This window comes from Bos mutus, chromosome 18, assembly GCF_027580195.1.
Source record: "Bos mutus isolate GX-2022 chromosome 18, NWIPB_WYAK_1.1, whole genome shotgun sequence".
Classification (NCBI taxonomy): domain Eukaryota; kingdom Metazoa; phylum Chordata; class Mammalia; order Artiodactyla; family Bovidae; genus Bos; species Bos mutus.
This window is the reverse complement of record NC_091634.1, coordinates 5070689-5098498: the sequence shown is the minus strand read 5'-3', so window position 1 is coordinate 5098498 and position 27810 is coordinate 5070689. Positions and strand designations below refer to the sequence as shown.

Below are 27810 nucleotides of genomic sequence, written 5' to 3'. Positions count from 1 at the left end.
ATGGCGTCTTCTGCCGAGCTGGGTTTCCATCTGCAGCCTCTATTAGAGGAGCTCGGCCAGGATAAGCTGAGCAAATTCAAATCTCTTCTGAGGGACCATTCCCTGAAAGAGGAGTTACAGCACCTCCTGCAGACAGAGGTGGAGGAGGCCAGCAGGAAGCAGCTACTCACTGCCCGCTGCCCCAGCTACTGGGTAGAGATGGTGACCATCCAGGTCTTTTTTATTTTTTTTTAATTAGAGGGTGACTACTTGACCTACTGTGATGGTTTCTGCCATACATCAACATAAATCAGCCATAGGTATACATATGTCCCCTTCCTCTTGAACCTCCCTCCCACCTCCCACTCCATCCCACCCCTCTAGGTCATCACAGAGCACCACGTTGAGCTGCCTGCATCACATAGCAAATTCCCACTGGCTATCCACCTTACATATGTAGTAGTATATATATTTCCACACTACTGTCTCAATTCGTCCCACCCTCTCCTTCCTCCATTATGCATCCAGGTCTCTGATGAGATGAACCGAATGGATCTGTCTGAGAGAGCAAAGGATGAACTCCGGGGTAAGCAGAAACAAGCCCACACTGCATCCTGGGAGGGAGGAGTAATAGTCTCTGTGGTTTTAGAAACACAAAAATGATATTGCTCCATGGAGAGGCTAGCTGACCTGAACACAAGTGTTAGACCTTGGTCAAGTCTGGTGGTGTCTTCCAAGATTCTTGTATTCTAGCTGTTTTTACTCCAAATATTGTATACCTACCCTGGCCACTTCATTAAACAACTCTTCTCCTGTTCAAGACTGTTTCTGGAGTAGATTCATTTTTTCACTCTTTCATATGTCCTCCAAGATCTTATCAACCCTCTGTTTAAAACACTCATGCTGCTGCTGCTGCAAAGTCGCTTCAGTCATGTGCGACTCTGTGCAACCCCATAGACGGCAGCCCACCAGGCTCCTTTGTCCCTGGGATTCTTCAGGAAAGAATACTGGAGTGGGTTGCCATTTCCTTCTCCAACGCATGCATGCATGCTAAGTTGCTTCAGTCGTGTCCGACTCTGTGTGACCCCACGGACAGCAGCCCACCAGTTTCCTCTGTCCACAGGATTTTCCAGGCAAGAATACTGGAGTGGGTTGCCATTTCCCTCTCCATAAAACATTCATAATATTATGTATATTTTTAAATGTACACAGTATTATGTATATTAAAAAGTAAAATAAAATAAAAACATGAAGAGAAGTGAAATTCAAAGAACTCAAAGAAAAAAGTAAAAATACTATATGCGTGCAGGCTCAGTCTCTCGGTTGTGTCCAACTCTTTGTGACCCTATGGACTGTAGTCTACCAGGCTCCTCTGTCCATGGGATTTTCCATGGACTGGGTTGCCATTTCTTACTCCAATTACTCATAAAACAGTTGCCTCTGTGTAAAAAATATAGGAGAAAAATGTGAAGGTTAGGGTTATAAACCCTCTATTTTGTCTTCAAGTCTCACTATGTTTCCCTCCCCCATATAATATGACTATAAACATTCTCTCTCTCCCCACCCTCAGCAAGAGCATTTAACATATCTCTTCTTATTATCCTATCATTTTTAAAATCAATTTGTTTATTTTAATTGGAAGCTAATTACTTTACAATATTGTGGTGGTTTTTGTCATATATTGACATGAATCAGCCATGGGTGTACATGTGTCCCCCCATCCTGAACCCCTCTCCCCTCAGGCCTGTCCCAGTGCACCAGCTTTGAGTGCTCTGTTTCATGCATCGAACTTGGACTGGTGATCTATTTCACATACAGTAATATACATGTTTCAATGCTATTCTCTCAAACCATCCCACCCTGGCCTTCTCCCACAGAGTCCAAAAGTCTGTTCTTTATATCTGTGTCTCTTTTGCTGTCTCACATGTAGGGTCATCATTACTATCTTTCTAAACCCCATATATATGTGTTAATATACTGTATTGGTGCTTTACTTTCTGACTTACTTCACTCTGTATAATAGGCTCAAGTTTCATCCACCTCATTAGAATTGATTCACAGGTGTTCTTTTTAATAGTTGAGTAATATTCCATTGTGTATGTGTACCACAGCTTTCTTATCCATTCAACTGCCAATGGACATCCAGGTTGCTTCCATGTCCTGGCTATTGTAAACAGTGCTGCGATGAACATTGGGGTACACATCTCTTTCAATTCTGGTTTCCTTGGTGTGTATGCCCAGCAGTGGGATTGCTGGGTCATATGGCAGTTCTAGTTGCAGTTTTTTAAGGAATCTCCACACTGTTCTCCATAGTGGCTGAACTAGTTTGCATTCCCACCAACGATGTAAGAGGGCTGGTTCCTTTGTCCGCACCCTCTCCAGCATTTATTGTTTGTAGACTTTTGACAGCAGCCTTTCTGACCGGCATGAGATGGCACCTCATTGTGGTTTTGACTTGCAGTTTCTCTGATAATGAGTAATGTTGAGCATCTTTTCATGTGTTTGTTAACTATCTATATGTCTTCTTTGGAGAAATGTCTGTTTACATCTTTGGCCCATTTTTTGATTGGGTCGTTTATTTTTCTGGAATTGAGCTGCAGGAGCTGCTTGTATATTTTTGAGATTAATTCTTTGTCAGTTGCTTTGTTTGCTATTCTTTTTTTTTTTTAGCTTTAAAGTGCACTTTATTTTATTTTATTTTTTTTAAACTTTACATAATGGTATTAGTTTTGCCAAATATCAAAATGAATCCGCCACAGGTATACATGTGTTCTAATGAGGTGGATGAAACTGGAGCCTATTATACAGAGTGAAGTAAACCAGAAGGAAAAACATAAATACAGTATACTAACGCATATATATGGAATTTAGAAAGATGGTAACAATAACCTGGTGTACGAGACAGCAAAAGAGACACTGATGTATATAACAGTCTTATGGACTATGTGGGAGAGGGAGAGGGTGGGAAGATTTGGGAGAATGGCATTGAAACATGTAAAATATCATGTAAGAAACGAGTTGCCAGTCCAGGTTCGATGCACGATACTGGATGCTTGGGGCTAGCGCACTGTTTGCTATTCTTTTCTCCCATTCTGAATGCTGTTTTTTCATCTTGCTTATGGTTTCCTTCGTTGTGCAAAAGCTTTTAGGTTTATTTAGGTCCCATTTGTTTATCTTTGCTTTTATTTCCATTACTCTGGGAGGTGGGTCATAGAGGATCCTGCTGTGATTTATGTCAGAGAGTGTTTTGCCTATGTTTTCCTCTAGGAGCTTTATAGTTTCTTGTCTTACATTTAGATCTTTAATCAATTTTGAGTTTATTTTTGTGTATGGTGTTAAAAAGTGTTCTAGTTTCATTCTTTTACAGGCGGTTGACCAGTTTTCCCAGCACCACTTGTTAAAGAGATTGTCTTTTCTCCATTGTATATTCTTGCCTCCTTTGTCAAAGATAAGGTGTGCATAGGTATGTGGATTTATCTCTGCGCTTTCTATTTTGTTCCATTGATGTATATTTCTGTCTTTGTGCCAGGACCATACTGTCTTAATGACTGTAGCTTTGTAGTATAGTCTGAAGTCAGGCAGGTTGATTCCTCCAGTTCCATTCTTCTTTCTCAAGATTGCTTTGGCTATTTGAGGTTTTTTGTATTTCCATACTGGAGAAGGTGATGGCACTCCACTCCAGTACTCTTGCCTGGAAAATCCCATGGATGGAGGAGCCTGGTAGGCTGCAGTCCATGAGGTCGCTAAAAGTTGGACACAACTAAGCGACTTCACTTTCACTTTTCACTTTCATGCATTGGAGAAGGAAATGGCAACCCACTCTGTTCTTGCCTGGAGAATCCCAGGAATGGGGAAGCTTGGTGGGCTGCCGTCTATGGGGTCGCACAGAGTCGGACACGACTGAAGTGACTTAGCAGCAGCAGTGTTTCCATACAAATTGTGAAAATATTTGTTCTAGTTCTCTGAAAAATACCATTGGTAGCTTGACAGGGATTGCATTGAATCTATAGGTTGCTTTGGGTAGTATACTTATTTTCACTATACTGATTCTTCCAATCCATGAACATAGTATATTTCTCCATCTATTTGTGTCATTGATTTCTTTCATCAATGTTTTATACTTTTCTATATATAGGTCTTTAGTTTTTTAGGTAGATTTGTTCCTAAGTATGTTATTCTTTTCATCTCAAAGGTGAATGGAATTGTTTCCTTAATTTTTCTTCTGTTTTCTCATTGTTAGTGTATAGGAATGCAAGGGATTTCTGTGTGTTAATTTTATATCCTGCAACTTTACTATATTCATTGATTACCTCTAGTAATTTTCTGCTGGTGTCTTTAGGGTTTTCTGTGTAGAGGATCATGTCTGCAAACAGTGAGAGTTTTACTTCTTCTTTTCCAATCTGGATTCCTTTTATTTCTTTTTCTCCTCTGATTGCTGGGGCTAAAATTTCCAAAACTATGTTGAATAGAGGTGGTGAGAGTGAGGACCCTTGTCTTATTCCTGACTTTTAGGGGAAATGCTTTCAATTTTCACCATTGAGGATAATGTTTGCTGTAGGTTTATCATATATGGCTTTTATTATGTTGAGGTATGTTCTTTCTGTGCCTGCTTTCTGGAGGGTTTTTGTCATAAATGGATGCTGAACTTTGTCAAAGGTTTTCTCTGAAGCTATTGAGATAGTCATACGTTTTTATCTTTCAATTTGTTAATGTGGTGTATCACATTGATTGATTTGCAAATATTGAAGAATCCTTGCATCCCTGGGATAAAGCCCACTTGGTCATAATGTATGATCTTTTTAATATCTTCTTGGATTCTGTTTGCTAGGATTTTGTTGAGGATTTTTGCATCTATGCTCATCAGTAATAATGGCCTGTAGTTTTCTTTTTTGGTGGCATTTTTGTCTGGTTTTGGTATTAGGGTGATGGTGGCCTCATAGAATGAGTTTGGTAGTTTACCTTCCTCTACAATTTTCTGGAAGAGTTTAAGTAGGAAAGGTGTTAGCTCTTCTCTAAATTTTTTGTAGAATTCAGCTGTGAAGCCATCTGGTCCTGGGCTTTTGTTTGTTGAAAGATTTTTTATTACAGTTTCAATTTCTGTGCTTGTGATGGGTCTGTTAAGATTTTCTATTTCTTCCTGGTTCAGTTTTGGAAAGTTATACTTTTCTAAGAATTAGTCCATTTCTTCCAAGTTGTCCATTTTATTGTCATATAGTTATTGATAGTAGTCTCTTATGATCCTTTGTATTTCTGTGTTGTCTGTTGTGATTTATTCATTTCTAACTTTGTTGATTTGATTCTTCTCCTTTTTTTCCTTGATGAGTCTGGCTAATGGTTTGTCTATTTTATTTATATTCTCAAAGAACCAGCTTTTAGTTTTGTTGGGTTTTGCTATAGTCTCCTTTGTTTCTTTTTCATTTATTTCTGCTCTGATTTTTATGATTTATTTCCTTCTACTAACCCTGGGACTCTTCATTTCTTCTTTTTCTAGTTGCTGTGGATGTAAAGTTAGGTTATTTATTTGATTTTTCTCTTGTTTCTTGAGGTAAACTTGTATTGCTATGAACCATCCCCTTAGCACTGCTTTTACTGAAACCCATAGGTTTGGGGTTGTTGTGTTTTCATTTTCATTTGTTTCTATGCATATTTTTATTTCATTTTTTATTTCTTCTGTGATTTGTTGGTTATTCAGCAGTGTGTTGTTTAGCCTTCATATGTTTGCATTTTTAATAGTTTTTTTCCTGTAGTTACATCTAATCCTACCACACTGTGATCAGAAAAGATGCTTGAAATGATTTCAGTTTTTTAAAATTTACCAAGGCTAGATTTATGGCCCAGGATGTGATCTATCCTGGAGAGTGTTCCGTGTGCACTTGAGAAAAAGTGAAATTCATTGTTTTGGGGTGAAATGTCCTATAGATATCAATTAGGTCTAACTGGTCCATTGTATCATTTAAAGTTTGCTTTTCCTTGCTAATTTTCTGTTTGGTAGATCTATCCATAGGTGTGAGTGGGGTATTAAAGGCTACCACTTTTATTGTGTTACTTTTAATTTCCACCTTCACACTTGTCAACATTTGCCTTACGTATTGTGGTGCCTCTATGTTGGGTGCATATGTATTTATAATTTTTATATCTTCTTGGATTCATCCTTTGATCAATATGTAGTGTCCTTCTTTGTTTTCACAGCCTTTATTGCAAAGTCTATTTTATCTGATATTAGTATTGCTACTCCTGCTTTCTTTTGGTCTCCATTTGCATGAAATATCTTTTTCCAGCCCTTCACTTTATGTCTTTATGTGTCCCTTGGTTTGAGGTGGGTCCCTTGTAGACAGCATATATAGGGGTCTTGTTTTTGTATCCATTCAGCCAGTCTTTGTCTTTTGGTTGGAGCATTCAACCCCCATTTACATGTAAGTTAATTATTGATAATTATGATCCCATTTCCATTTACTTTGTTCTTTTGAATTCAAGTTTGTACACCTTTTCTGTGTTTCCTGTCTAGAGAAGATCCTTTAGCATTTGTTGAAGACCTGTTTTGGTGGTGCTGAATTCTCTCAGCTTTTGCTTGTCTGTAAAGCTGTTGATTTCTCCTTCATATTTGAATGAGATCCTTGCTGGGTATAGTAATCTGGGCTGTAGGTTTTTCTCTTTCATCACTTTAAGTATGTCCTGCCATTTTCTTCTGGCCTGAAGAGTTTCTATTGAAAGATAAGCTGTTATCCTTATGGGGATCCCCTTATGTGTTATTTGTTGCTTTTCCCTTGCTGCTTTTAATATTTGCTCTTAGTGTTTAATCTCTGTTAATTTGATTAATATGTGTCTTGTGGTGTTTCACCTTGGGTTTACCCTGTTTAGGACTCTCTGGGTTTCTTGGACTTTGGTGGCTATTTCCTTCCCCATTTTATGGAAGTTATCAACTATTATCTCCTCGAGTATTTTCTCATGACCTTTCTTTTTGTCTTCTTCTTCTGGGACTCCTATGATTCAAATGTTGAGGCATTTAACATCGTCCAGGAGGTCTCCGAGGTTGTCCTCATTTCTTTTAATTCTTTTTCATTTTTTCCTCTCTGCTTCACTTATTTCCACAATTCTCTCTTCCACCTCACTTATCCTATCTTCTGCCTCAGTTATTCTACTGTTGGTTCCCTCCAGAGTGTTTTTGATCTCAGTTCTTGCAGTATTCATTATTGATTGACTCTTTTTTATTTCTTCTAGGTCCTTGTAAACATTTCTTGCATCTTCTCAATCCTTGTCTCTAATCTATTTATCTGTAACTCCATTTTGTTTTCAAGATTTTGGATCATCTTTACTATCATTATTCTGAATTCTTTTTCAGGTAGACTACCTATCTCCTCCTCTTTGGTTTGGTTTGGTGGGCATTTATCATGTTCCTTTACCTGCTGAATATTTTTCTGCCTTTTCATTTTGTTTAGATTGCTGTGTTTGGGATGGCCTCTCTTTAGGCTGGAAGTTTGTGGTTCCTCTTTATTGTGGAGCTTGCTCCCTGTCGGTGGGGTTGGACTAGTGGCTTGTCAAGGTTTCCTGGTTAGAGGAGCTTGCATCTGTGTTCTGGTGGTTGGAGCTGGATCTCTTCTCTCTGGAGTGCAATGAAGTGTTCAGTAGTGAGTTTTGGGGTGTCTATGGGCTTAGCATGGCTTTAGGCAGCATGTATTTAAATGCTCAGCGCTGTGTTCCTGCATTGCTTGAGAATTAGTCTGGTATGTCTTGCTCTGGAACTTGTTGGCTCTTGGGTGGAGCTTTGTTTCAGTGTAGGTATGGAGGCTTTTGAATGAGCTCTTGTCTATTAACGTTCCCTGGAATCAGGAGTTATATGGTGTTCTCAAATTTTGGATTTAAGCCTCTGGTTTTCAGTCTTATTCTTACAGTAGCCTCTAGACTTCTCCATCCATACAGCACAGATGATAAAACATCTAGGTTAATGGTGAAAAAATTCTCCACAGTGAGGGAGACCCAGAGAGGTTCACAGAGTTACATGGAGAAAAGAAGAGGGAGGAGGGAGATAGAGGTGACCAGGAGAAGAAGAGGGGGAGTCAAAAGGGGAGAGAGCAGTCTAGCCAGTAATCAATTCCCTATGTGCTCTTTGCAGCCTGGAACACCCAGAGAGATTCAGAGTTAAGTAGAGAAGGGGGAGAGAGGAGATAGATGTGACCTGAGGGAGAAAAGGGAGAGTCAAAAGAGGAGAGAGCAATCAAGCTAGTAATCACACCCCTAAGTGAAAATGGATATTGAAGATTAGATTCTTAAAGGTACAAAATTGACAGCAAATACCAAAAAGCAAAGATTAAAAATCTAGAGTAGAGGTTCAGTCAATTCAGTTCAGTTCAGTCGCTCAGTCATGTCCGACTCTTTGCGACCCCATGGACTGCAGCATGCCAGGCCTCCCTGTCCATCACCAACTCCCAGAGTTGACTCAAACTCATGTCCATTGAGTCAGTGATGCCATCCAGTCATCTCATCCTCTGTCGTCCCCTTCTCCTCCTCCCTTCATTCTTTCCCAGCATCAGGGTCTTTTCCAATGAGTCAGTTCTTCATATCAGGTGGCCAAAGTACTGGAGTTCACCTTCAGCATCAGTCCTTCCAATGAACACCCAGGACTGATTTCCTCTAGGAAGGACTTGTTGGATCTCCTTGAAGTCCAAGGGACTCTCAAGAGTCTTCTCCATTACCACAGTTGAAAAGCATCAGCTCCCTCAGATTGTCCTCAGGGCATTCAGGCCTGGTCCTTACCCTAAGCATGCAGCCCACATCTCCCTGTCCAGCCCCTGCTCGCTGGTGGCAGACAAGAGTGTCTGGGCTACTTCTCCACTGGGAGTTGCAGTTAGGCACAGATTCTGTGGGGTTTTTTTTTTCTTCTTCTTCTTCTGGTTATGTTGTCCTCTGATTAGGTTGGAGACTCCAAAACTCCCCACAGACCCGCTGATGAGAGGGTTTCCTGCTGTTTATAAACTTCTCCTCCTTCACAACTCCCTCCCCAGGACGAGTCTCCATCCCTAACTCTTTTGTCTCTTTTTGACTTTTCTATTTTGTCCTACCTCCTTTCAAAGAGAATGGGCTGCCTTTCTGGGTACCTGGTGTCCTCTGTCAGCATTCAGAAGTTGCTTTCTGGAAGTTGCTCAGCATTCAGATGATCTTTTGATGAATTTGTGGGGGAGAAAGTGCATTTTCTTTAGTTGCCAATTTAAATTCAGTTTTTAGCTTTTTGTAAATTTTATTTTATCTTTATTTTTTGGCCACACCACATAGCATGTAGGATCTTAGTTCCCCTGCCAGGAATCAAACCCTCACCCCCTGCATTAGAAACATGGACTCTTAACCACTGAACCACCAGGGAGGTCCCAGCTTCAGTTTTTAGCCTACTGTTACCTCTTCAATGGACAGGTGATGGTTTTAGTGCCTAAAGCCATCTGGAGGGTGCAAATTTTAAAATCACTTGAGTAAACTCAGAGGGCTGTACAACTACCAGGGTCTGGGCTCTGAAAAATGTTAATTTCTTCCTTTTTTTTTTTTTTTTCAGAAACAGCTTTGAAGTCACTTCAGGAAAATAAGCCTCCGTCGTTAGGTAAGTCACCTCATTCACAATCTCACTTTATCTAAAAGTGAGATTTTAGAATTCAGGATTGTTTTAATTAGAAAATACATCATGCTGAGCAGTAGGAATGCAAAGAAATAGAAGACCTCACCTCTCCTGTCATCCAGGTGGGCAACAGTAAGACACTGAAAGGTACAATGAGGCAATGTTTATGCCAGAAATCAGTAAATGCATGCAAACATGAGAGAGAGTGAACTTCCTCTTGGAATCTGAATAGGCTGAATTTTACTTTAGTCTCCTAAAGCCAGGGTTGGCAAACCATGGCTTCCAAAGCATCAGCTTTTGTAGATCCTTCAATCCCTGGGTCGGGAAGATCCCCTGGAGAAGGAAATGGCAACCCACTCCAGTACTCTTGCCTGGAAAATTCTGTGAACAGAGGAGCCTTGTAGGCTATAGTCCATGGGGTCACAAGGAGTCGAACACAACTGAGCGACTTTACTTCACTTCTTCACAAGCTAAGAATGGTATTTGCATTTTTAAGTGGCTGGGAAGATCAAAAGAATATTTTACAGGGACTTGCTTGGTTTTTGAGTAGCTAAGATTCCATGATCTCAATGCAGGGGTCTAGGGTTCAATCCCTGGGCTGGGAACTAGATCCCACATGTCACAACTAAGACCCAGTTGAAAGTCACTCAGTCATGTCCAACTCTTTGGGACCCCATGGACTATACAGTCCATGGAACTCTCCAGGCTAGAATACTGGAGTGGGTAGCCAATCCCTTCTCCAGGGGATCTTTCTGACCCAGGAATCGAACCTGGGTCTCCTGCAGTGCAGGTGGATTCTTTACTAACTGAGCTATAAGGGAAACCCCAAGATCCAATACAGCCAATAAATTATATTTTTAAAAAAAGAAATATTTTATGGTCTATGAAAATCATGTGAAATTCAAATTTAACTACATGTTAATATAAATAAACTTATTTGTACACAGCATAGTCATTTGCTTATATATTATATTACCTATGACTGCTTCTGCCCCACAAGGGCAGAGATGAGTAATTGCAACAAACTATATTGGGCATAAAACAGAAAATCTTCATTATCTGCTCCTTTGCAGAGAGGATTTTAAAAAAAATGTTTGCTAATCCCGGCCAAAAATGATTTTTGAATTTGTGATTTTCAACATTATCTTCTCTTGACATCCCCAGTATCTTTAAAAATAACTTGGGTTCAAGAAAATTGTAGACTGGGGGCTGGTTTGAAAAGTGAAGACAGCCATTCATACATAATTCCCCTACCAAAAATCTAACTGCTTCTACTGATACATAAATATGTTAAATGTCCTACAGTTATGATCTAAATTCAAACATAAGCTAATGATCTGTTGGAGTTGACATGTGGCAATGCTTTAAGGAATAGTACCAGCCTCAAAGTTGATATTTAATTTAATGTTCTAACTAAACTAGCATCAGAGAGTTCCTTGTCTAAAAATCTTTCTCTTGGGGACTTCCCTGATGGTTAAGTGGTTAAGACTTCACCTTAAGGCAGGAGATGCAGGTTTGATCCCCATGTACCTTAATGGCAAAAAAAAAAAAAAAAACACAGAAGCAATATTGTAATAAATTATTAAAGACTTCATAAAAGTGGTCCACATCAAAAAAAAAAATCCTTAAAGAAAACTTAACTCTTGGCAACATGACATCACCTGTATACAAACATTTTTTCCCCAGATCCCCTGCTCTCCTGTTTAATTTTCAAAATGAATGGTTGGTTGGCCATTTTTCACTATGTATACTTATCCTGGAAGGCTCACATGGAGTCTTACTGGCTATTTATATGCCAAGGACTCTCCAGGTGACATCTTCAGCATTTCCCTGAACTTCAGATACTCATATCCTGTTGCCTCCTGGATACCTTTTCACAAGTTCCACACATTAACCTCTTCTTTTGTTTTGCCTTTGAGGTCCTAGCATCCTGACCAGGGATTGAATTCAGGTCCTCAGCACTAAAGCTCAGAATCCCAACCACTGGACCACCAGGGAACTCCCTCACCTCTTCATTATCCATGTTGCACTTGAAGTATTTCTTCTCCTGTATGACTTCTCCCTGTTCCAAGGTTGCATCCTATGACTATGTAACTTTACATACCTTGTAAGAAACTAGGGAATTTGTCTTGAAGACTTTTTGATGCCCCTCGGAAAGAGCCATTGTCTGTATGTGCCCATTTCTTAGCTGCACAGGAATTCAGTTGTCAGAATGGCACTGAGATCATGGCCTGACACTTTAATTTTATCTCCAGAACCTCAATAATACCCTTTTCATGTAATCTGGGCTTAGACATTGAGACCCAATTGTTGAACTTGAAACTTCTTGAAATTCCACTCTCTTATAAACAGAAGCTTCAATACTGGCATAGTGGCAAGACCATAACACCCTCCCTTTTCTTCAGGGATAACAAAATATGAAAACCCAGGAACAAACCCAGCAGCATGTAGGAGAAGAGGAAGACGAAGAGCCAGGTTGATCTTAGGACATCCAGTATTGGAGTAAACTAAATGAAGTGGACCCTTCCTGGCTGTCCTCTCTCACTCTTTGGGGGAACCTCATCTCTCTCTAACTTTATTTCACCAATATTCATAGTCCCCTAGACATGTTCATAGTCAACCTAGACAGCATATTAAAAAGCGGAGACATTACTTTGCCAACAAAAGTCCATCTATTCAAAGATATGGTTCTTCCAGTAGTCATGTATGAGCTGGACTATAAAGAAGGCTGAGCACCAAAGAATTGATGCTTTTGAGCTGTGGTGTTGGAGAAGATTCTTGAGAGCCCCTTGGACTGCAAGGAGATCCAACCAGTCCATCCTAAAGGAGATCAGTCCTGAATATTCATTGGAAGGACTGATCCTGAAGCTGAAACTTCCATCCTTTGGCCACCTGGTGTGAAGAACTGACTCATTTGAAAAGACCCTGATGCTGGAAGGCAGATTGAAGGCAGGAGAAGAGGACGACAGAATGAGATGGCTGGATCCCATCACCGACTCAATGGACATGAGTTTGAATAGGCTCTGGGAGTTGGTGATGGACAGGGAAGCCTGGCATGCTGCAGTCCATGGAGTTGCAAAGAGTCGGACACGACTGAGTGACTGGACTGAACTGATTCATTGTCCCCAGTTGTCTTATGGAGAATGCCTTCCTCCCTGTCTTATTCCTATTATGTAAGAATAAAGAGGGAAATAAACATTTGGGAAAGCCAGAATTCAGTTCATGGAAAATCAGGAGTATGTCGTATAGAATTTTCTTAAGATTTTGCCAATTGTTCAGACAACTTTGATAGTATCAACTCACAGATTAGAAAATTGAGACCTATTGTAAGTAGCTGATTTGCCTCAACCAATGTGGAGGCCAGTTTAACATTAGTCTCACTCTCAAGTCTGCTTCAACAGCTCTGTTGAAGTATAATTTATGTATCATAAATTTCATTCATTTTAAATGTACCTGTTAATAACTTTTAGTCAATTTACTGAGTTGTACAAAAATCACCACTATTCAATTTTACAATCTTTCCACCACCTCCAGAAAGATCCTTCTTGTCCATATGTAACTGTTCCCTGGTCTCTATCCCCCAAGTCCAGGCAGCCATTAATTTTTTTGTCTCTCTATATTCTCCATTTCTGAATATGTGTGGTCTTTTGTGTCTGTTTTTTTTTTTTTACTTACAATAACATTTTTGAGGTTTGGGGGGCTTCCCTGATAGCTCAGTTGGTAAAGAATCCACCTGCAACACAGGAGACCCCAGTTCAATTCCTAGGTTGGAAAGATCTGCTGAAGAAGGGATAGGCTACCCACTCCAGTATTCTTGGGCTTCTCTTGTGGCTCAGTTGGTAAATAATCTGCCTGCAATGCGGGAGACCTGGGTTCAATCCCTAGGTTGGGAAGATCCCTGGGACAAGGGCATGGCAACCCACTCCAGTATTCTGGCCTGGAGAATTCCATGGACTGTATAGTCCATGGGGGTCACAAAGAGTTAAACACAACTGAGCAACTTTCAAAAAAAAATGCTTTTGAGGTTCATCCATGTTGTTACATGTGTCACTGATCCATTCCTTTTTGTTGCTGAGTAATATTCTATTGAGTGGATATAAAATGTTTAGGTTGCTCATTTATCAGGGAAGGGAAGTTTGAATCATATCTATTTATTGACTGTCTTGAATAACGCTGCCATGCACACTCTTAGTATAGAGGGTGCAAGTCTTTGCATAGACATATGCCCATTTATCTTGGGTGCATACTTACAAGTTGCCTGTACTTTAATACTGAGCTCCTAAAATGACTTGAGACTATTATGGGGAAGATCCATTACCTGTTTTATGGGCACTTCTTCTAATCCTTTGGAAAAGATAGACAAATAATTTCAATAAACCACATTGAGTTGTGATAGAGGCAGCATTTCTTGTTATGGTTCCACAGAGTAGAGGCATGCAACTTGGTTTAGGGACTCACTTGCTATCTTCATCACTATAAACCCAACTTTACACATCCCAGCACACACTGTGGACAAAAAACTTAGATTCTGGACTCCTTGGAGTCTACTTTAACACCATATTTCTGGTAAAAAAAAAAAAAAAAAAAAAAGAAAGAAAAAGAAGAAGAAGAAGTACACCGGTTTTGTGTCAAGCTCACTTTAATTTGTATTTTGCAGAGCTGGCCCAAATACAGGAAGAAGATGTCACAAACCTACAAGAAACGAAAGAAGATTTGGAAGGAGAAAAGCCAGGTCTGTCCTCTCTACCTGGAGTGAGTTTGGTGTTGGGTGGTTCTTTATAAACCTCATTTCTTTTTCCCTTTCCTACTTAAAACAAAGCATCATCTCCCTAATGAATAACCAACTATATCTTTCTATCCCCTGACTCTTATCACTGAAGGTAAACAAGATAAATACAGAAATATATTGAAAAAGAAGTTCTGTCAACACTGGAAGAACTTCTGGCCCAGACTCAGTGAAGATGTTTGTATTGTCACCCAAAGATATGAGACCCTGATCCCATTCTGTAATCCTAAAATGCCGGCCGGGCCATTTCCACACACTGTGGTGCTGCACGGTCCTGCTGGCGTTGGGAAAACCACGCTGGCAAAGAAATTGATGCTGGACTGGACACAGGACAACCTGGCAGAGACCTTCAACTTCGCCTTCTACCTCAGCTGCAAGGAGCTCAACCACAGGCGGACGTGCACCTTTGCAGAGCTGATATCTGCCAACTGGCCACATGTGCAGGAGGACATACCGGCGATCCTGGCCCAGGCACAGAAAGTCCTGCTCATCCTCGATGGTTTTGATGAGCTGAAGGTCCCCTCGGGGGCGCTCATCCACGACATATGTGGCGACTGGAAGAAGCAGAAGCCGGTGCCCGTCCTCCTGGGGAGTTTACTGAAGAGAAAGATGCTACCCAAGGCCACCTTACTCATCACCACCCGACCGGGAGCCCTGAGGGAGCTGCGGCTCTTAACAGAACAGCCGCTCTTCATAGAGATGGAGGGCTTCTTGGAGGAGGACCGGAAGGCGTATTTCCTGAAACACTTTGAAGAGGAGAGTCAGGCCCTGCGAGCCTTCGACTTGATGAAGAACAACGCAGCTCTGTTCCAGCTGGGCTCGGCGCCCTCCGTGTGCTGGATGGTCTGCACCTGCCTGAGACAGCAGATGGAGAGGGGGGAGGACCCCGCCGCCACCTGCAGGACCACCACGGCCCTGTTCCTGCGCTTCCTCTGCAGCTGCTTCCCCCCACTGCACAGCGGCGGCCCCAGGCGGGGCCTCCAGGCTCCGCTCAAGCCCCTGTGTCTCTTGGCTGCTGAGGGCGTGTGGATGCGGAGCTCTGTGTTCGATGGGGAAGACCTCAGGCGACTTGGGGTGGACCCGTCTGCCCTCTGTCCTTTCCTGGACGGGAATATTCTCCAGAAGAGTGAAGACGGTGAGGCCTGCTACTCTTTCATCCATCTCAGCGTCCAGCAGTTTCTGGCCGCCATGTTCTATGTCTTGGAGCTGGAAGAGCAAGAGGAGGAAGGGCTGGGCCGCCACCAGTGGCACGTTGGGAATGTGGGAAAAGTGCTGTCCAAGGAGGAAAGGCTGAAGAACCCCAGCCTGACTCACGTCGGGTACTTCCTGTTTGGCCTCTGCAACGAAAGAAGGGCCATGGAGCTGGAGACGACTTTCGGCTGTCTGGTATCAACGGAGATCAAGCGGGAGCTACTGAAATACACATTGATGCCCCATGGGAAGAAATCCTTTTCCGTAATGGACACGAAGGAGGTTCTGAGCTGTCTGTACGAGTCTCAGGAGGAGCAGCTCGTGAAAGATGCCATGGCCCATGTTAAGGAGATGTCCCTGCATTTGAAAAATGAAACGGATGTCGTGCACTCATCATTCTGCCTCAAGCACTGTGGAAACTTGCAGAAACTTTCACTTCAGGTAGAAGAGGGGATATTCCTGGATAATGATACCGCACTGGAATCAGGCACTCAGGTTGAAAGGTGAGAACTCATTTTTCACCAGGCTAGTTCTCCTATCTTTTGCTTATTCCATGGTTCATTAGGAAAAAGCCAGTGTGTCTTGCTCCCTCTTGCTTAAGGTCAGTAAGTGGCCTTTTGTGGCCTTGTGTCCTGCCAACCTAACATTCAAGGCAGGAGGTATGATGGCATTAGAAATGGGAGCTTTGGAACCAGAACTTCTTTGAAGACCCACCTCCATTTTCCTTTAACCAAACCATTTTTTTAAAATGTCTCCACCTGTTTCAGTCTGCAGGTTGGCTGTGTAGATTTGGGGAGATGTATAATATGTCCCATTTGGGGCATGACTTCGAGAAAAGCATTAAAGATGGAGTTAGGAGTTGAATCCAAGTTTCTGAACACCACACCTCACCCATGATCACGGAGACTCTCCTCCCAGGAACTTCACCTGACAGACTTAGATAATGAGATGGCCAGTTATGAATCTTTGTTATTTTCAATTTAGGCACAAATAACATCAACTGAGATCATGTGCAGCTTCCAAATACCTCTAACTTGGCACCTACTAGAAACAGGTCACCTTCCATGTTAAGATGAAGATATTGGCTTCAGAAAAGAGTATTTGGCTGGGATTAGAGCTCAAGTCTATTGGCTTATAAAGTCCTGTGGTCACAATCTAAAATCTCTGCCTCACGGTGGTGTGTAATACCTGTCAACATACTGATATTCATCTTATCAACTCACCTCTTCCTCCCTCCTACGTTGTTATCTGAAATCTGTGTCTGAAATCTTCATGTATATATGTTGAACTAGAATAAAATGCCCTCATTAGCCCCCTGGTGGAGGTGTCTGTTTTATATATTCCCTTAACATTCTGCCACTTTCCTTCACCACTTGGTGAAGTCATAAGCTTGATTTACTTCCAGGAAGTGTTAGGACCATGATAACTTGACATCAGCATTTCTCTACCTTATGGATCCATTTATATTCATATTCTAATTTTTCCCCTTCTTTCACTCAAATGTTTTGACAGGCTTGCATACTAATTTATCTAAATCTTTGTTTAGTCACTGAATTGTGTCTGACTCTTTTGCGATCCCATGGACTATAGCCCACCAGGCTCCTCTGTCCATGGGATTTCCCAGGCAAGAATACTGAAGTGGGTTGCCATTTCCTACTCCATGGGATCTTCCTGACCCAGGGATTGAACCCAGGTCTCCTATATCTTTCCTCTGCTAAAATCCTTCCACTAAAAACCAGTCACCAGAACAAAATAACCATTCTTTGAGAAATCTTTGTATATGAATATGCAACCACTTAAAGATTGTATTTTCTCAAGATTTTATGGACATCATCTTAGGTCAGCAAATATGGTTATAAATTAGCTTGAATATTACGTATATGGATTTACCATCAAATATCCAAATAACCTCCATTGATGTGTACACCTACTCTTAAGTGTTTATCAATGATGTATATTGCTCTCAATCTTTGATCAATGATATGGTTAGAATTTTGACTTATTTTAAGGCTCTATTAGGTTGACATGTGAGAAGTTCAAGTTCTTTCTCCAGTAATATGTCTTAGGTATTGGGTTGTCTGATACTTGTGCTAAATAATTAAATCACCCAACTTTTACAGTTATAATTTCTTATTAGGGCCTCCCAGGTGGCTCAGTAGTAAAGAATCCACCTGCCAGTTCAGGAGATGCAGGTTCGATCCCTGAGTCAGGAAGATCCCCTGGAGAAGGGGATGCCAACCCCCTCCAGTATTCTTGCCTGGGAGATCCCGTGGACAGAGGAGCCAGGCAGGCTACAGTCCATAGAATCACAAAGAGTAGAAGACAACCAAGCAACTAAACAACAATAATGCACAGAGCAACCTGAAACACATTCACGAAGACAGACAAATGCCACTTTTCTCTCCAGCAGTATTTGTTAAGTCCCTCCTTCATCTCTTTCCCATAGGTCCCAGAATGAGCAACACATGCTCCCTCTCTGGATGGATCTTTGTTCTGTGTTTGACTCAAGCAGGAGTCTGCTGTTTCTGGACATCAGTCAGAGCTTCCTCAGTACCTCTTCAGTGAGAATTCTTTGCGAAAAAATAGCCTCTGCTGCATCTAGTCTCCAGAAAGTGGTGTAAGTAGCAGCTAGTCCCTGCATTAAAACTTCAGGGCATGTCCAAGCTTCTCACATTTTGTCCCCCTAGGATAGCATTTTAGTTAAAGTTTTCCTGGACCTGAGGTTCGTTTGTGTAGCTAGTCCTCTTTTGGTATTTTTCTTTCTCGACACAGAGAAATAAGAGCTCTTCCCACTTTGGGTTTTATTGGCTCTGCAGTCCTGATTCTAAGCCCAAGAGCATTCCTTGGAGTCAAAGTATTCAGCAGGCTGTTAACCAACATTTCAGAAATGGAGACTTGATTGAGATTAAAAGGTGCTGATTTGGGGTCATTTAGGACCACAGCCCAAGAGACACGGATTCAGGAAATGTTTAAACTGTGTTCCCCATGACTACAAAATTGAGGAGGTTTATAAAGCAGAAAATGCAGTGTTACAGTCAGTTACCTGAGTTGTTTATCAAGAATTATAATTGGAACTGGCAAGAAGTAAGAGTGCTCCTTGAGCAAGGATTGCTTGGGGTTTGAAATGCTTACATAGTTACAAGGGGAGATGGGAAAGACCATAAGGGTGGGGTTGGAGGGTGGTGTCCTTGGGCTTTTTAAGAAAGTTCAAGTTCTCAGTGATGCAGAGAGGTGTCTGAGACCAGATTCCCAGTAGCCACCTGAGTCCAATTTTGAATACCTGAACTGTGATTCCTCCATTATAATTTTGTCATCAAGAACATAGCATTGTTGAAATGCATCCATTGGTAACACTTCAAGAAAAAGAGATACTGCCTTATCTTTCTCAAAAAGCCATAGGAGAACAGCTTTTGTCTAAAATGACTGCTTATGACTGACTTCACTTTGGAAAAAGTTTGAAACAACCAAAGAAATTGGAGCTTATACTTTCATAAGATCTATCATCTATCTGTCTGTCTATCCATCTATCCATCTATGACATGACAGCTACTAACAGTTCAGATCTTTTTCTTCTGTGAGAAGAATTGAATAATTGAAATTCTTAAAAAAAATTAAAAAAAATAAATAAATAAAATTCTTTCCTGCTTTAAAAAAAATGAAACTCGAGCTTCTAATTGTAATGAGCTGTTCATTAAACAGCACAAAGTTTCAGCTATGCAAGATGGTAAGTTCTGGTGACCTGATGGACACCAATGTGATGACTGCTAACATTACTGCTCTGAATACTTGAAATCTGCTAAGACAGTTCATCATAAGTGTCCTCACCACAGAAGAAAAGAAGGAAGGGGATCTATGTGCAGTGGTGGCTTGATAGTAGGGGTGACTTCACAAGGTATTTGTGTATCAAAACATGGAGTCATATGCTTTAAATATACACAGTTTTATCTGTGAACAGTATGTCAATAAAGGTAAAAATATGAAAAAAATTAATTCTAACACTTAAGCCCATGGCAGCTCTTTATTCTATGTGTATGCAGTGTAGGTATACAAACTCAAGCTAACACCTGTTCTTTTCCCTAGCCTCAAAAACATTTCCCCAGCTGACACTTATCGGAACTTTTGCATGGCTTTTGGTGGTCACAAGACTTTAACACATCTGACCCTTCAAGGAAACGACCAGAATGACATGCTTCCCCCATTGTGTGAGGTCTTGAGGAACCCCAAATGTAATCTGCAGTATCTCAGGTATATCAGCCTCACCATCACTGAAAACCCTCAGCCTGTGAATAGAGCTAGCACAAACCTACACGGCAATGCTGTGCAAATCGGAGGGAGGCAGGAATCCCTTATTCTGACTGGATAGAATGACTTAATAACTAAACAACAACCACCACCACTTAAAGCACATGCCCCAGAATAGAAAATGAGCTGGAGGGGACTCCCCTGGAGGTCCAGTGTTTAAGACTCCATGCTTCCCTTGCAGGGGGTGCAGGTTCAATCCCTAGTCAGGGAACAAAGATCCCACATGCCAGGCAGCGTGACCCACCCCGCCCCCAAAGAAAGAAAAACATGTTACCTGTATTCTGCTCCTGGAAATGCGTATTCTTTATCATGATACTATATATCGTGTTCCAATAAAGTTTTATTTGCTCATGATGAAGAATGTGTACCTCCAAGAATAGAATACGTATCTCCAGATAGAATACAATTGCACAATATACTTGGTTGGCTGGATTTCTAAATAAGTAGTTCTTGATGTATCATCTCCAGACCACCAGCAGCAGCACCATCCCTGGGGAACTTGATAAAAAGATCCAAATTCTTGGGTCTCACCCAGATCTTCAGAATCAAATTCTGGGTATATGGCCCAGGAATTTGTTAAAAGACATCTTCCAGGTGACTGCAGGGTACCTTAAAACATAGATCACTGGCCTCTACATCTAGAGTCTCTAGACGATTTGCATTTCTACACAGTTACCAGGTGGTGCTAATGCAACTGGTCTAGGAATCACACTTGGACAACCTCTGCTCCAGATAATTTAATCCAGGGTTAACATAATGGCATGCTAGATCATTTCAGCTGGGTCCAACTCTTTATGACCCCATGGACCGTATCCCACCAGGCTATTCTGTCCATGGGATTCTCCAGGTAAGAATACTGGAGTGGGTTGCCATGCCCACCTCCAGGGGATCTTCCCAACCCAGGGATCAAACCCACATCTCTTAGTCTCCTGCACTGGCAGGTGGGTTCTTTACCACTAGAGCCACCTGGGAAGCCCTAACATAACAGAGTGAGAGACAAAACTGTAGACAGTCGTGTATCCAGTGTTTGGTCTTCGTGAATGACTTGTTGCCATTTCTCCTGCAGGTTGGTGTCTTGTTCTGCCACCACTCAGCAATGGGCTGATCTCTCCTGCTGTCTCAAAACCAATCAGTCCCTCACATGCTTGAACCTCACAGCAAATGAGTTCCTGGATGAGGGAGCCAAGTTGCTCTACATGACCCTGAGATATCCAACGTGCTTCCTACAGAGGTTGTCGTAAGTCTCTCCCCTCTTTCCACTGAGCGTCTTTGTGGTAGATGTAGGGTCACACAGAGAAGAGAAGAGGTAACACCTGGAATTGCTGGGTGACCAGGATGAGCACCCCACTGATATAGATGCCTGGCTCCCATTTTTGGCCCCAGACAAATGGCTTATGTATCTCATCCTTCTCTCATTCCTGTCCCTTTATGACCGCGATCACTAGCACACCATTGACAGAGGGCAGAGAATTAACAAAAAGGGGTGTGACCGAGGACTCTAGTCATTGAAGACAGCCAAGAAAAGTTGGGTCCTGGAAATGTTTTCAACATCTTGCTATCTGTGTGGTGCTTTTGCAGGTTGGAAAACTGTCAGCTTACAGAAGCCTACTGCAAAGATCTGTCTTCGGCTTTGATTGTCAACCAGAGGCTGACCCACCTGTGTTTGGCCAAGAATGCTCTTGGAGATCGTGGGGTGAAACTGCTGTGTGAGGGCCTGACTTACCCTGAATGTCAACTGCAAACCCTGGTGTAAGTCTGTGCTGGCTCTGTGTGTGTGTGTGTGTGTGTGTGTGTGTGTTGTATGTATATACATGCATACTGGATTCAAGTAGGGCAGTTTCTAGTTACTGTCTCCAATGTCTTCAAACTCATCTAAAAAGCCATGGCTTGAGATAGATGGTCATGGTTTTGGTGTGTCTCATCAGTGGGAGAAAAGAAAAATTTTTTCTTCATGTGATCTGATTTCTAGGCTATGGTGTTGCAACATAACCAGCGATGGCTGCATTCATCTCTCGACACTCCTCCAGCAAAATTCAAGCCTCACACACTTGGATCTGGGACTGAATCACATAGGAATTATTGGATTGAAGTTTCTGTGCGAGGCTTTGAAGAAACCACTGTGTAAACTAAGATGTCTATGGTGAGTTACGGTTTTGTGAACTTTCAGTTCAGTTCAGTTCAGTTCAGTCGCTCAGTCGTGTCGGACTCTTTGCGACCCCATGAATCGCAGCACGCCAGGCCTCCCTGTCCACCACCAACTCCCGGAGTTCACCCAGGCTCACGTCCATCGAGTCAGTGATGCCATCCAGCCATCTCATCCTCTGTCGTCCCCTTCTCCTCCTGCCCCCAATACCTCCCAGCATCAGAGTCTTTTCCAATGAGTCAACTCTTGGTATGAGGTGGCCAAAGTACTGGAGTTTCAGCTTTAGCATCATTCCTTCCAAAGAACACCCAGGGCTGATCTCCTTCAGAATGGACTGGTTGGATCTCCTTGCAGTCCAGGGGACTCTCAAGAGTCTTCTCCAACACCACAGTTCAAAAGCATCAGTTCTTCGGCGCTCAGCCTTCTTCACAGTCCAACTCTCACATCCATACATGACCACAGGAAAAACCATAGGCTTGACTAGATGGACCTTTGTTGGCAAAGTAATGTCTCTGCTTTTGAATATGCTATTAGGTTGGTCATAACTTTCCTTCCAAGGAGTAAGCATCTTTTAATTTCATGGCTGCAGTCACCATCCGCAGTGATTTTGGAACCCAAAAAAATAAAGTCTGACACTGTTTCCACTGTTTCCCCATCTATTTCCCATGAGGTGATGGGACCAGATGCCATGATCTTAGTTTTCTGAATGTTGAGCTTTAAGCCAACTTTTTCACTCTCCACTTTCACTTTCATCAAGAGGCTTTTTAGTTCCTCTTCACTTTCTGCCATAAGGGTGGTGTCATCTGCATGTCTGAGGTTATTGATTTTTTTTTTGAACTTTGGTCTGTATCTAAAAGGTACTATCAATATAGCAGACCTCCCCCGAAATTTTCATTGAGCATTTAAAAAATTCCACCAGGATGGGGCTTTCCTGGTGGCTCAGTGGTAAAGAATCCACCTGCCAATACAGGGGACACGGGTTCGATCCCTGGTCCAGAAAGATCCCACATGCCACAGGACAACTAAGCCCATGTGCCACAATTCCTAAAGCCTGTGCTCTGGAGCCTGTGAGCTGCAACTGCTGACGTTTGCATACCCTAGAGCCCATGCTTCCCAACAAAAGAAACAACTGCAGTGAGAAGCCTGAACACCGTAACTAGAGAGTAGCCCCCACACATCGCAACTGGAGAAGGCCCACACGCATCAACGAAAACCCAGTCAGCCAAAAATAGGCAAATCTTTAAAGAATAAATAAAAATGAAAAATTTGACCAGGATGTGATTTTTCATACCCACACACAAAATTTAATCCCCAAATTCATAGTGAACCACAGAAGACCCCAAATCAACCCTGACCACAAAGACCACTACCACCCAAGTGTGTGCCTAGCATATGGGGTGGTATCAACGAGCACTGGTTGAGTAAATCAGTGAATGTGTGTGTTTCACCTACAGGTTGTGGGGATGTGCCATCACTCCCTTCTCTTGTGCAGAACTCTCATCTGCCCTTAGAAGCAATCAGAACCTGATCACGCTGGACCTGGGCCAAAATTCCTTGGGGTCCAGTGGAGTAAATATGCTGTGCGATGCCTTGAAACTTCAAAGTTGTCCCCTCCAGACACTCAGGTATGATCCTCCTACTCCCCTGAGTGTTTGCTCCACAATCCTAGGTTTTGGGGGAACACAAACTACAGGAATTTGTTGTAGGCATTTAATCCTCACATTCAACTTTCATTTATTTATTGATGTCTGGTTATGAGATAATTTTCCCATAGGTTCCTTCCATTGTTTTGACAGAGAAGATGAGTCGAAGGAGACAAAAACTCAACCTGGAAACCAAGAGGCTGGACTTAGGGTTTGTCTACCTGAGGGGGAGTTACAGCGGCCAGCGATTGTCTCATTAGGGGAATGGAATCACAGCTCTTCTATGGTGTTTTTGGAAAGTTTGTTTGTGGACTGTATTAGTTACAGAGGTCCAATGGGTCAATGCCAGACTTAGAAGCATGTTCTTTGGAGTGAGTTTGCTGTCTAATCAAAGTAATCTGTGATCGTAGAAGCTATCACCAACTGGTTGTCTTCTACTTGTTCATTGTTATATTGTTCTTGCTCTACTGTTGATTTGCTATTGTGGTAACAAAGAACCATAAAACTCTTCCCAAGAGTGTGAGAGCTTTTTTAAATCCTCAAATGCAACCTAGACAATTAATGGCTTTTGTTGTTGTTCATTCACTAAGTCATGTCCAACTCTGCAACCCCATGGACTGCAGTACACCAGGCTCCTCTGTCCTCCATCATCTCCAGAGTTTGCTCAAATTCACGTCCATGGAGTTAGTGATGCTATCTAACCATCTCATCCTCTGCTACCCCCTTCTCCTTTGCCTTCAGTCTTTCCCACTATCAGGGTCTTTTCCCGTGAGTTGACTCTTCGTATCAGGTGGCCAAAAGATTGCATCTTTGGCTTCAGCATCAGTCTTTACAATGAATACTCAAGTGTTGATTTCTTTTAGTATTGACTGTTTGATCTCCTTGCTGTCCAAGGGACTCTCGAGCGTCTTCCCTAGCACCATCCTTGTTCTTAGAGTAACACATTTGTATCTTCTGATCTGTTCTTCACACCCCATTTCTGATTCCTTCAACACTTTCAACCACACACAGATCATCTATGGGACTATTTTTTTTTTTTTTTTTAGGTATGCAGTTGATTGATTTAATCATTTTTAATTTTTTTTTTTTTTTTTAAATTTTATTTTTAAACTTTACATAATTGTATTAGTTTTGCCAAATATAAAAATGAATCCGCCACAGGTATACATGCGTTCCCCATCCTAAACCCTCCTCCCTCCTCCCTCCCCATACCATCCCTCTGGGTCGTCCCAGTGCACTAGCCCCAAGCATCCAGTATCGTGCATCGAACCTGGACTGGCGACTCATTTCTTACATGATATTTTACATGTTTCAATGTCATTCTCCCAAATCTTCCCACCCTCTCCCTCTCCCACAGAGTCCATAAGACTGTTCTATACATCAGTGTCTCTTTTGCTGTCTCATACACTGGGTTATTGTTACCATCTTTCTAAATTCCATATATATGCGTTAGTATACTGTATTTATGTTTTTCCTTCTGGCTTACTTCACTCTGTATAATAGGCTCCAGTTTCATCCACCTCATTAGAACTGATTCAAATGTATTCTTTTTAATGGCTGAGTAATACTCCATTGTGTATATGTACCACAGCTTTCTTATCCATTCATCTGCTGATGGACAACTAGGTTGCTTCCATGTCCTGGCTATTATAAACAGTGCTGCGATGAACATTGGGGTACACGTGTCTCTTTCCCTTCTGGTTTCCTCAGTGTGTATGCCCAGCAGTGGGATTGCTGGATCATAAGGCAGTTCTATTTCCAGTTTTTGAAGGAATCTCCACACTGTTCTCCATAGTGGCTGTACTAGTTTGCATTCCCACCAACAGTGTAAGAGGGTTCCCTTTTTCTCCACACCCTCTCCAGCATTTATTATTTGTAGACTTTTTGGATCGCAGCCATTCTGACTGGTGTGAAATGGTACCTCATAGTGGTTTTGATTTGCATTTCTCTGATAATGAGTGATGTTGAGCATCTTTTGATGTGTTTGTTAGCCATCTGTATGTCTTCTTTGGAGAAATGTCTCTTTAGTTCTTTGGCCCATTTTTTGATTGGGTTGTTTATTTTTCTGGAGTTGAGCTGTAGGAGTTGCTTGTATATTTTTGAGATTAGTTGTTTGTTGGTTGCTTCATTTGCTATTATTTTCTCCCATTCTGAAGGCTGTCTTTTCACCTTGCTAATAGTTTCCTTTGATATGCAGAAGCTTTTAAGGTTAATATTTTTTTGTTTTTCTACCAAAGAGTATGACCAACCTCTGACAATCATGAATAGACCCAACTATGTCTGACCTTGAAGGGTCATGTTTTAAATATTTTGAAGCTAGCTTGCCTATGGCACCCCAGTCCAGTACTCTTGCCTGCAAAATCCCATGGATGGAGGAGCCTGGTGGGCTACAGTCCCTGGGGTCGCTAAGAGTCGGACACGACTGAACGACTTCACTTTCACTTTTCACTTTCACGCATTGGAGAAGGAAATGGCAACCCACTCCAGTGTTCTTGCCTGGAGAATCCCAGGGATGGGGGAGCCTGGTGGGCTGCTGTCTATGGGGTCGCATAGAGTCGGACACGACTGAAGTGACTTAGCAGCAGCAGCAGCAACACATTGATTGCTGACAAGGTTTCTGCTCAAGCTAGCTTAAGGTTAATGGGGTACATGGAGTTTGGGGACAGGGGTGGTCTGTCAGCTTTACTGAGATATAATTAACACAATTGTATATATTTAAGGTATGCAGTGTAATATTTTTGTGTATGTATATATTGTGGAATGAGCATCACAGTCAATGTAATTAACACATCCATTGCCTCACACGGTTACCTTTGTGTGTGTGGTGTGAACACATAAGATCTACTCACTTAGCTATCAGATATACAATACAGTATTATTAACTATAGTCATCAAGCTGTACATGAGACCCCCAAAACTTATTCATCTTATAACTGAAGGTTTGTTGCATGGACATATTGTGAAACTCAAACATCAAAACATATTTTGATTAATATGCCAGCAAAATTGGGACTATAATGCCAATCAGAAACGCGGCAGCCAATATCCTTGGTCTCCTGTTTTTATTTTTAATTTAATTATTCTCTCTGCTTCCCCACTCCCCATTTCCACATACACATGACTGAATATGGTTACTAAAAGGCAAATCCAAGAAATGAGACTGGTCTTATCACGGGTCACATACGGGGTAGCAGTTATCTAGAAGCTCGTAGCCAAGGAGCATAAAAAGCTAATCCCACTGACTTGATTCAAGTGTGTCTGCCTCATCCTGGATTCACCGAATAGAAGTTGTCAATGTTATGGAATAGGTAGGTTTTGGACGGACATCACAGAGGTATTCATCAACTCCATCTCTAGTGCCAAGCATGATATGATAATCACCCAAGATCATTCAAGCACCCAAAGCTATGTAGTACCTTTATACCATTACAGTGTTAACCCAGGGCTTCCCTGGTGGCTCAGTGGTAAAGAATCTGCCTGCCAGTGTGGGAGACCTGGGTTTGATCCTGGGTCAGGAAGATGCCCTGGATAAGGAAATGGCAACCCACTCCAGTACTCTCCCCCTGGGAAATCCTATGGAAGATTGGAGGAGGAGGAGATTGGTGGGCTGTGGTCCATGACTGTAGAGTCAGACATAACTTAGTGACTACACTACTACCACCATCACCACCAATGTTAACCCAGTAGCATCTTTTTTCCCTACCAAATCGATCTGGAACTCTACTTTGCAGCATAGAATAACCAATGCAGATGGCCCTTGCTCTGTAAATTCCTAAATCATGAGCTTTGCCAGGCACCTGGGCATTTGGAATGAAGTTCCTCAAAGCAATAAGAAAACATTCTCTCTCCCACATTCTACCTCCTAGGTTGAAGATAGATGAATCTGATGCTCAAATCCAGAAGCTGCTGAGAGAAATGAAGGAAAGCAACCCACAGCTGACTATTGAGAGTGATCATCGAGACCCAAAAGATAACAGACCTTCTTCTCATGACTTCATTTTCTGAATCCCCCTGGAGCCATTCATTCCCCAGTAAATTCCTAGATCATCAAGGTGATGGTGAACTTCCCAAGATCCTTCTCAGTGATGTTAGTTGCTTAGCCAGATGTTAGTTTAGCCATGGTTGAGCCTCTGGTTTACATAAGACATACACTCATCATTTAACCCTG

At 41.9% G+C, this 27810-nt stretch overlaps 1 protein-coding gene across 1 annotated transcript; it reads left to right on the top strand.

Moving 5' to 3' along the window:
- On the top strand, positions 1-27810 carry NLRP2 (NLR family pyrin domain containing 2). Its single transcript, XM_070386792.1, has 12 exons — positions 1-213; positions 508-565; positions 9518-9562; positions 14235-14309; positions 14458-16057; positions 18001-18171; positions 19635-19799; positions 20923-21093; positions 21435-21605; positions 21826-21996; positions 23454-23624; positions 27509-27810. The coding sequence occupies exons 1-12, from the start codon at positions 1-3 to the stop codon at positions 27645-27647; spliced, it is 3150 nt and encodes a 1049-aa protein (XP_070242893.1). The 3' UTR covers positions 27648-27810.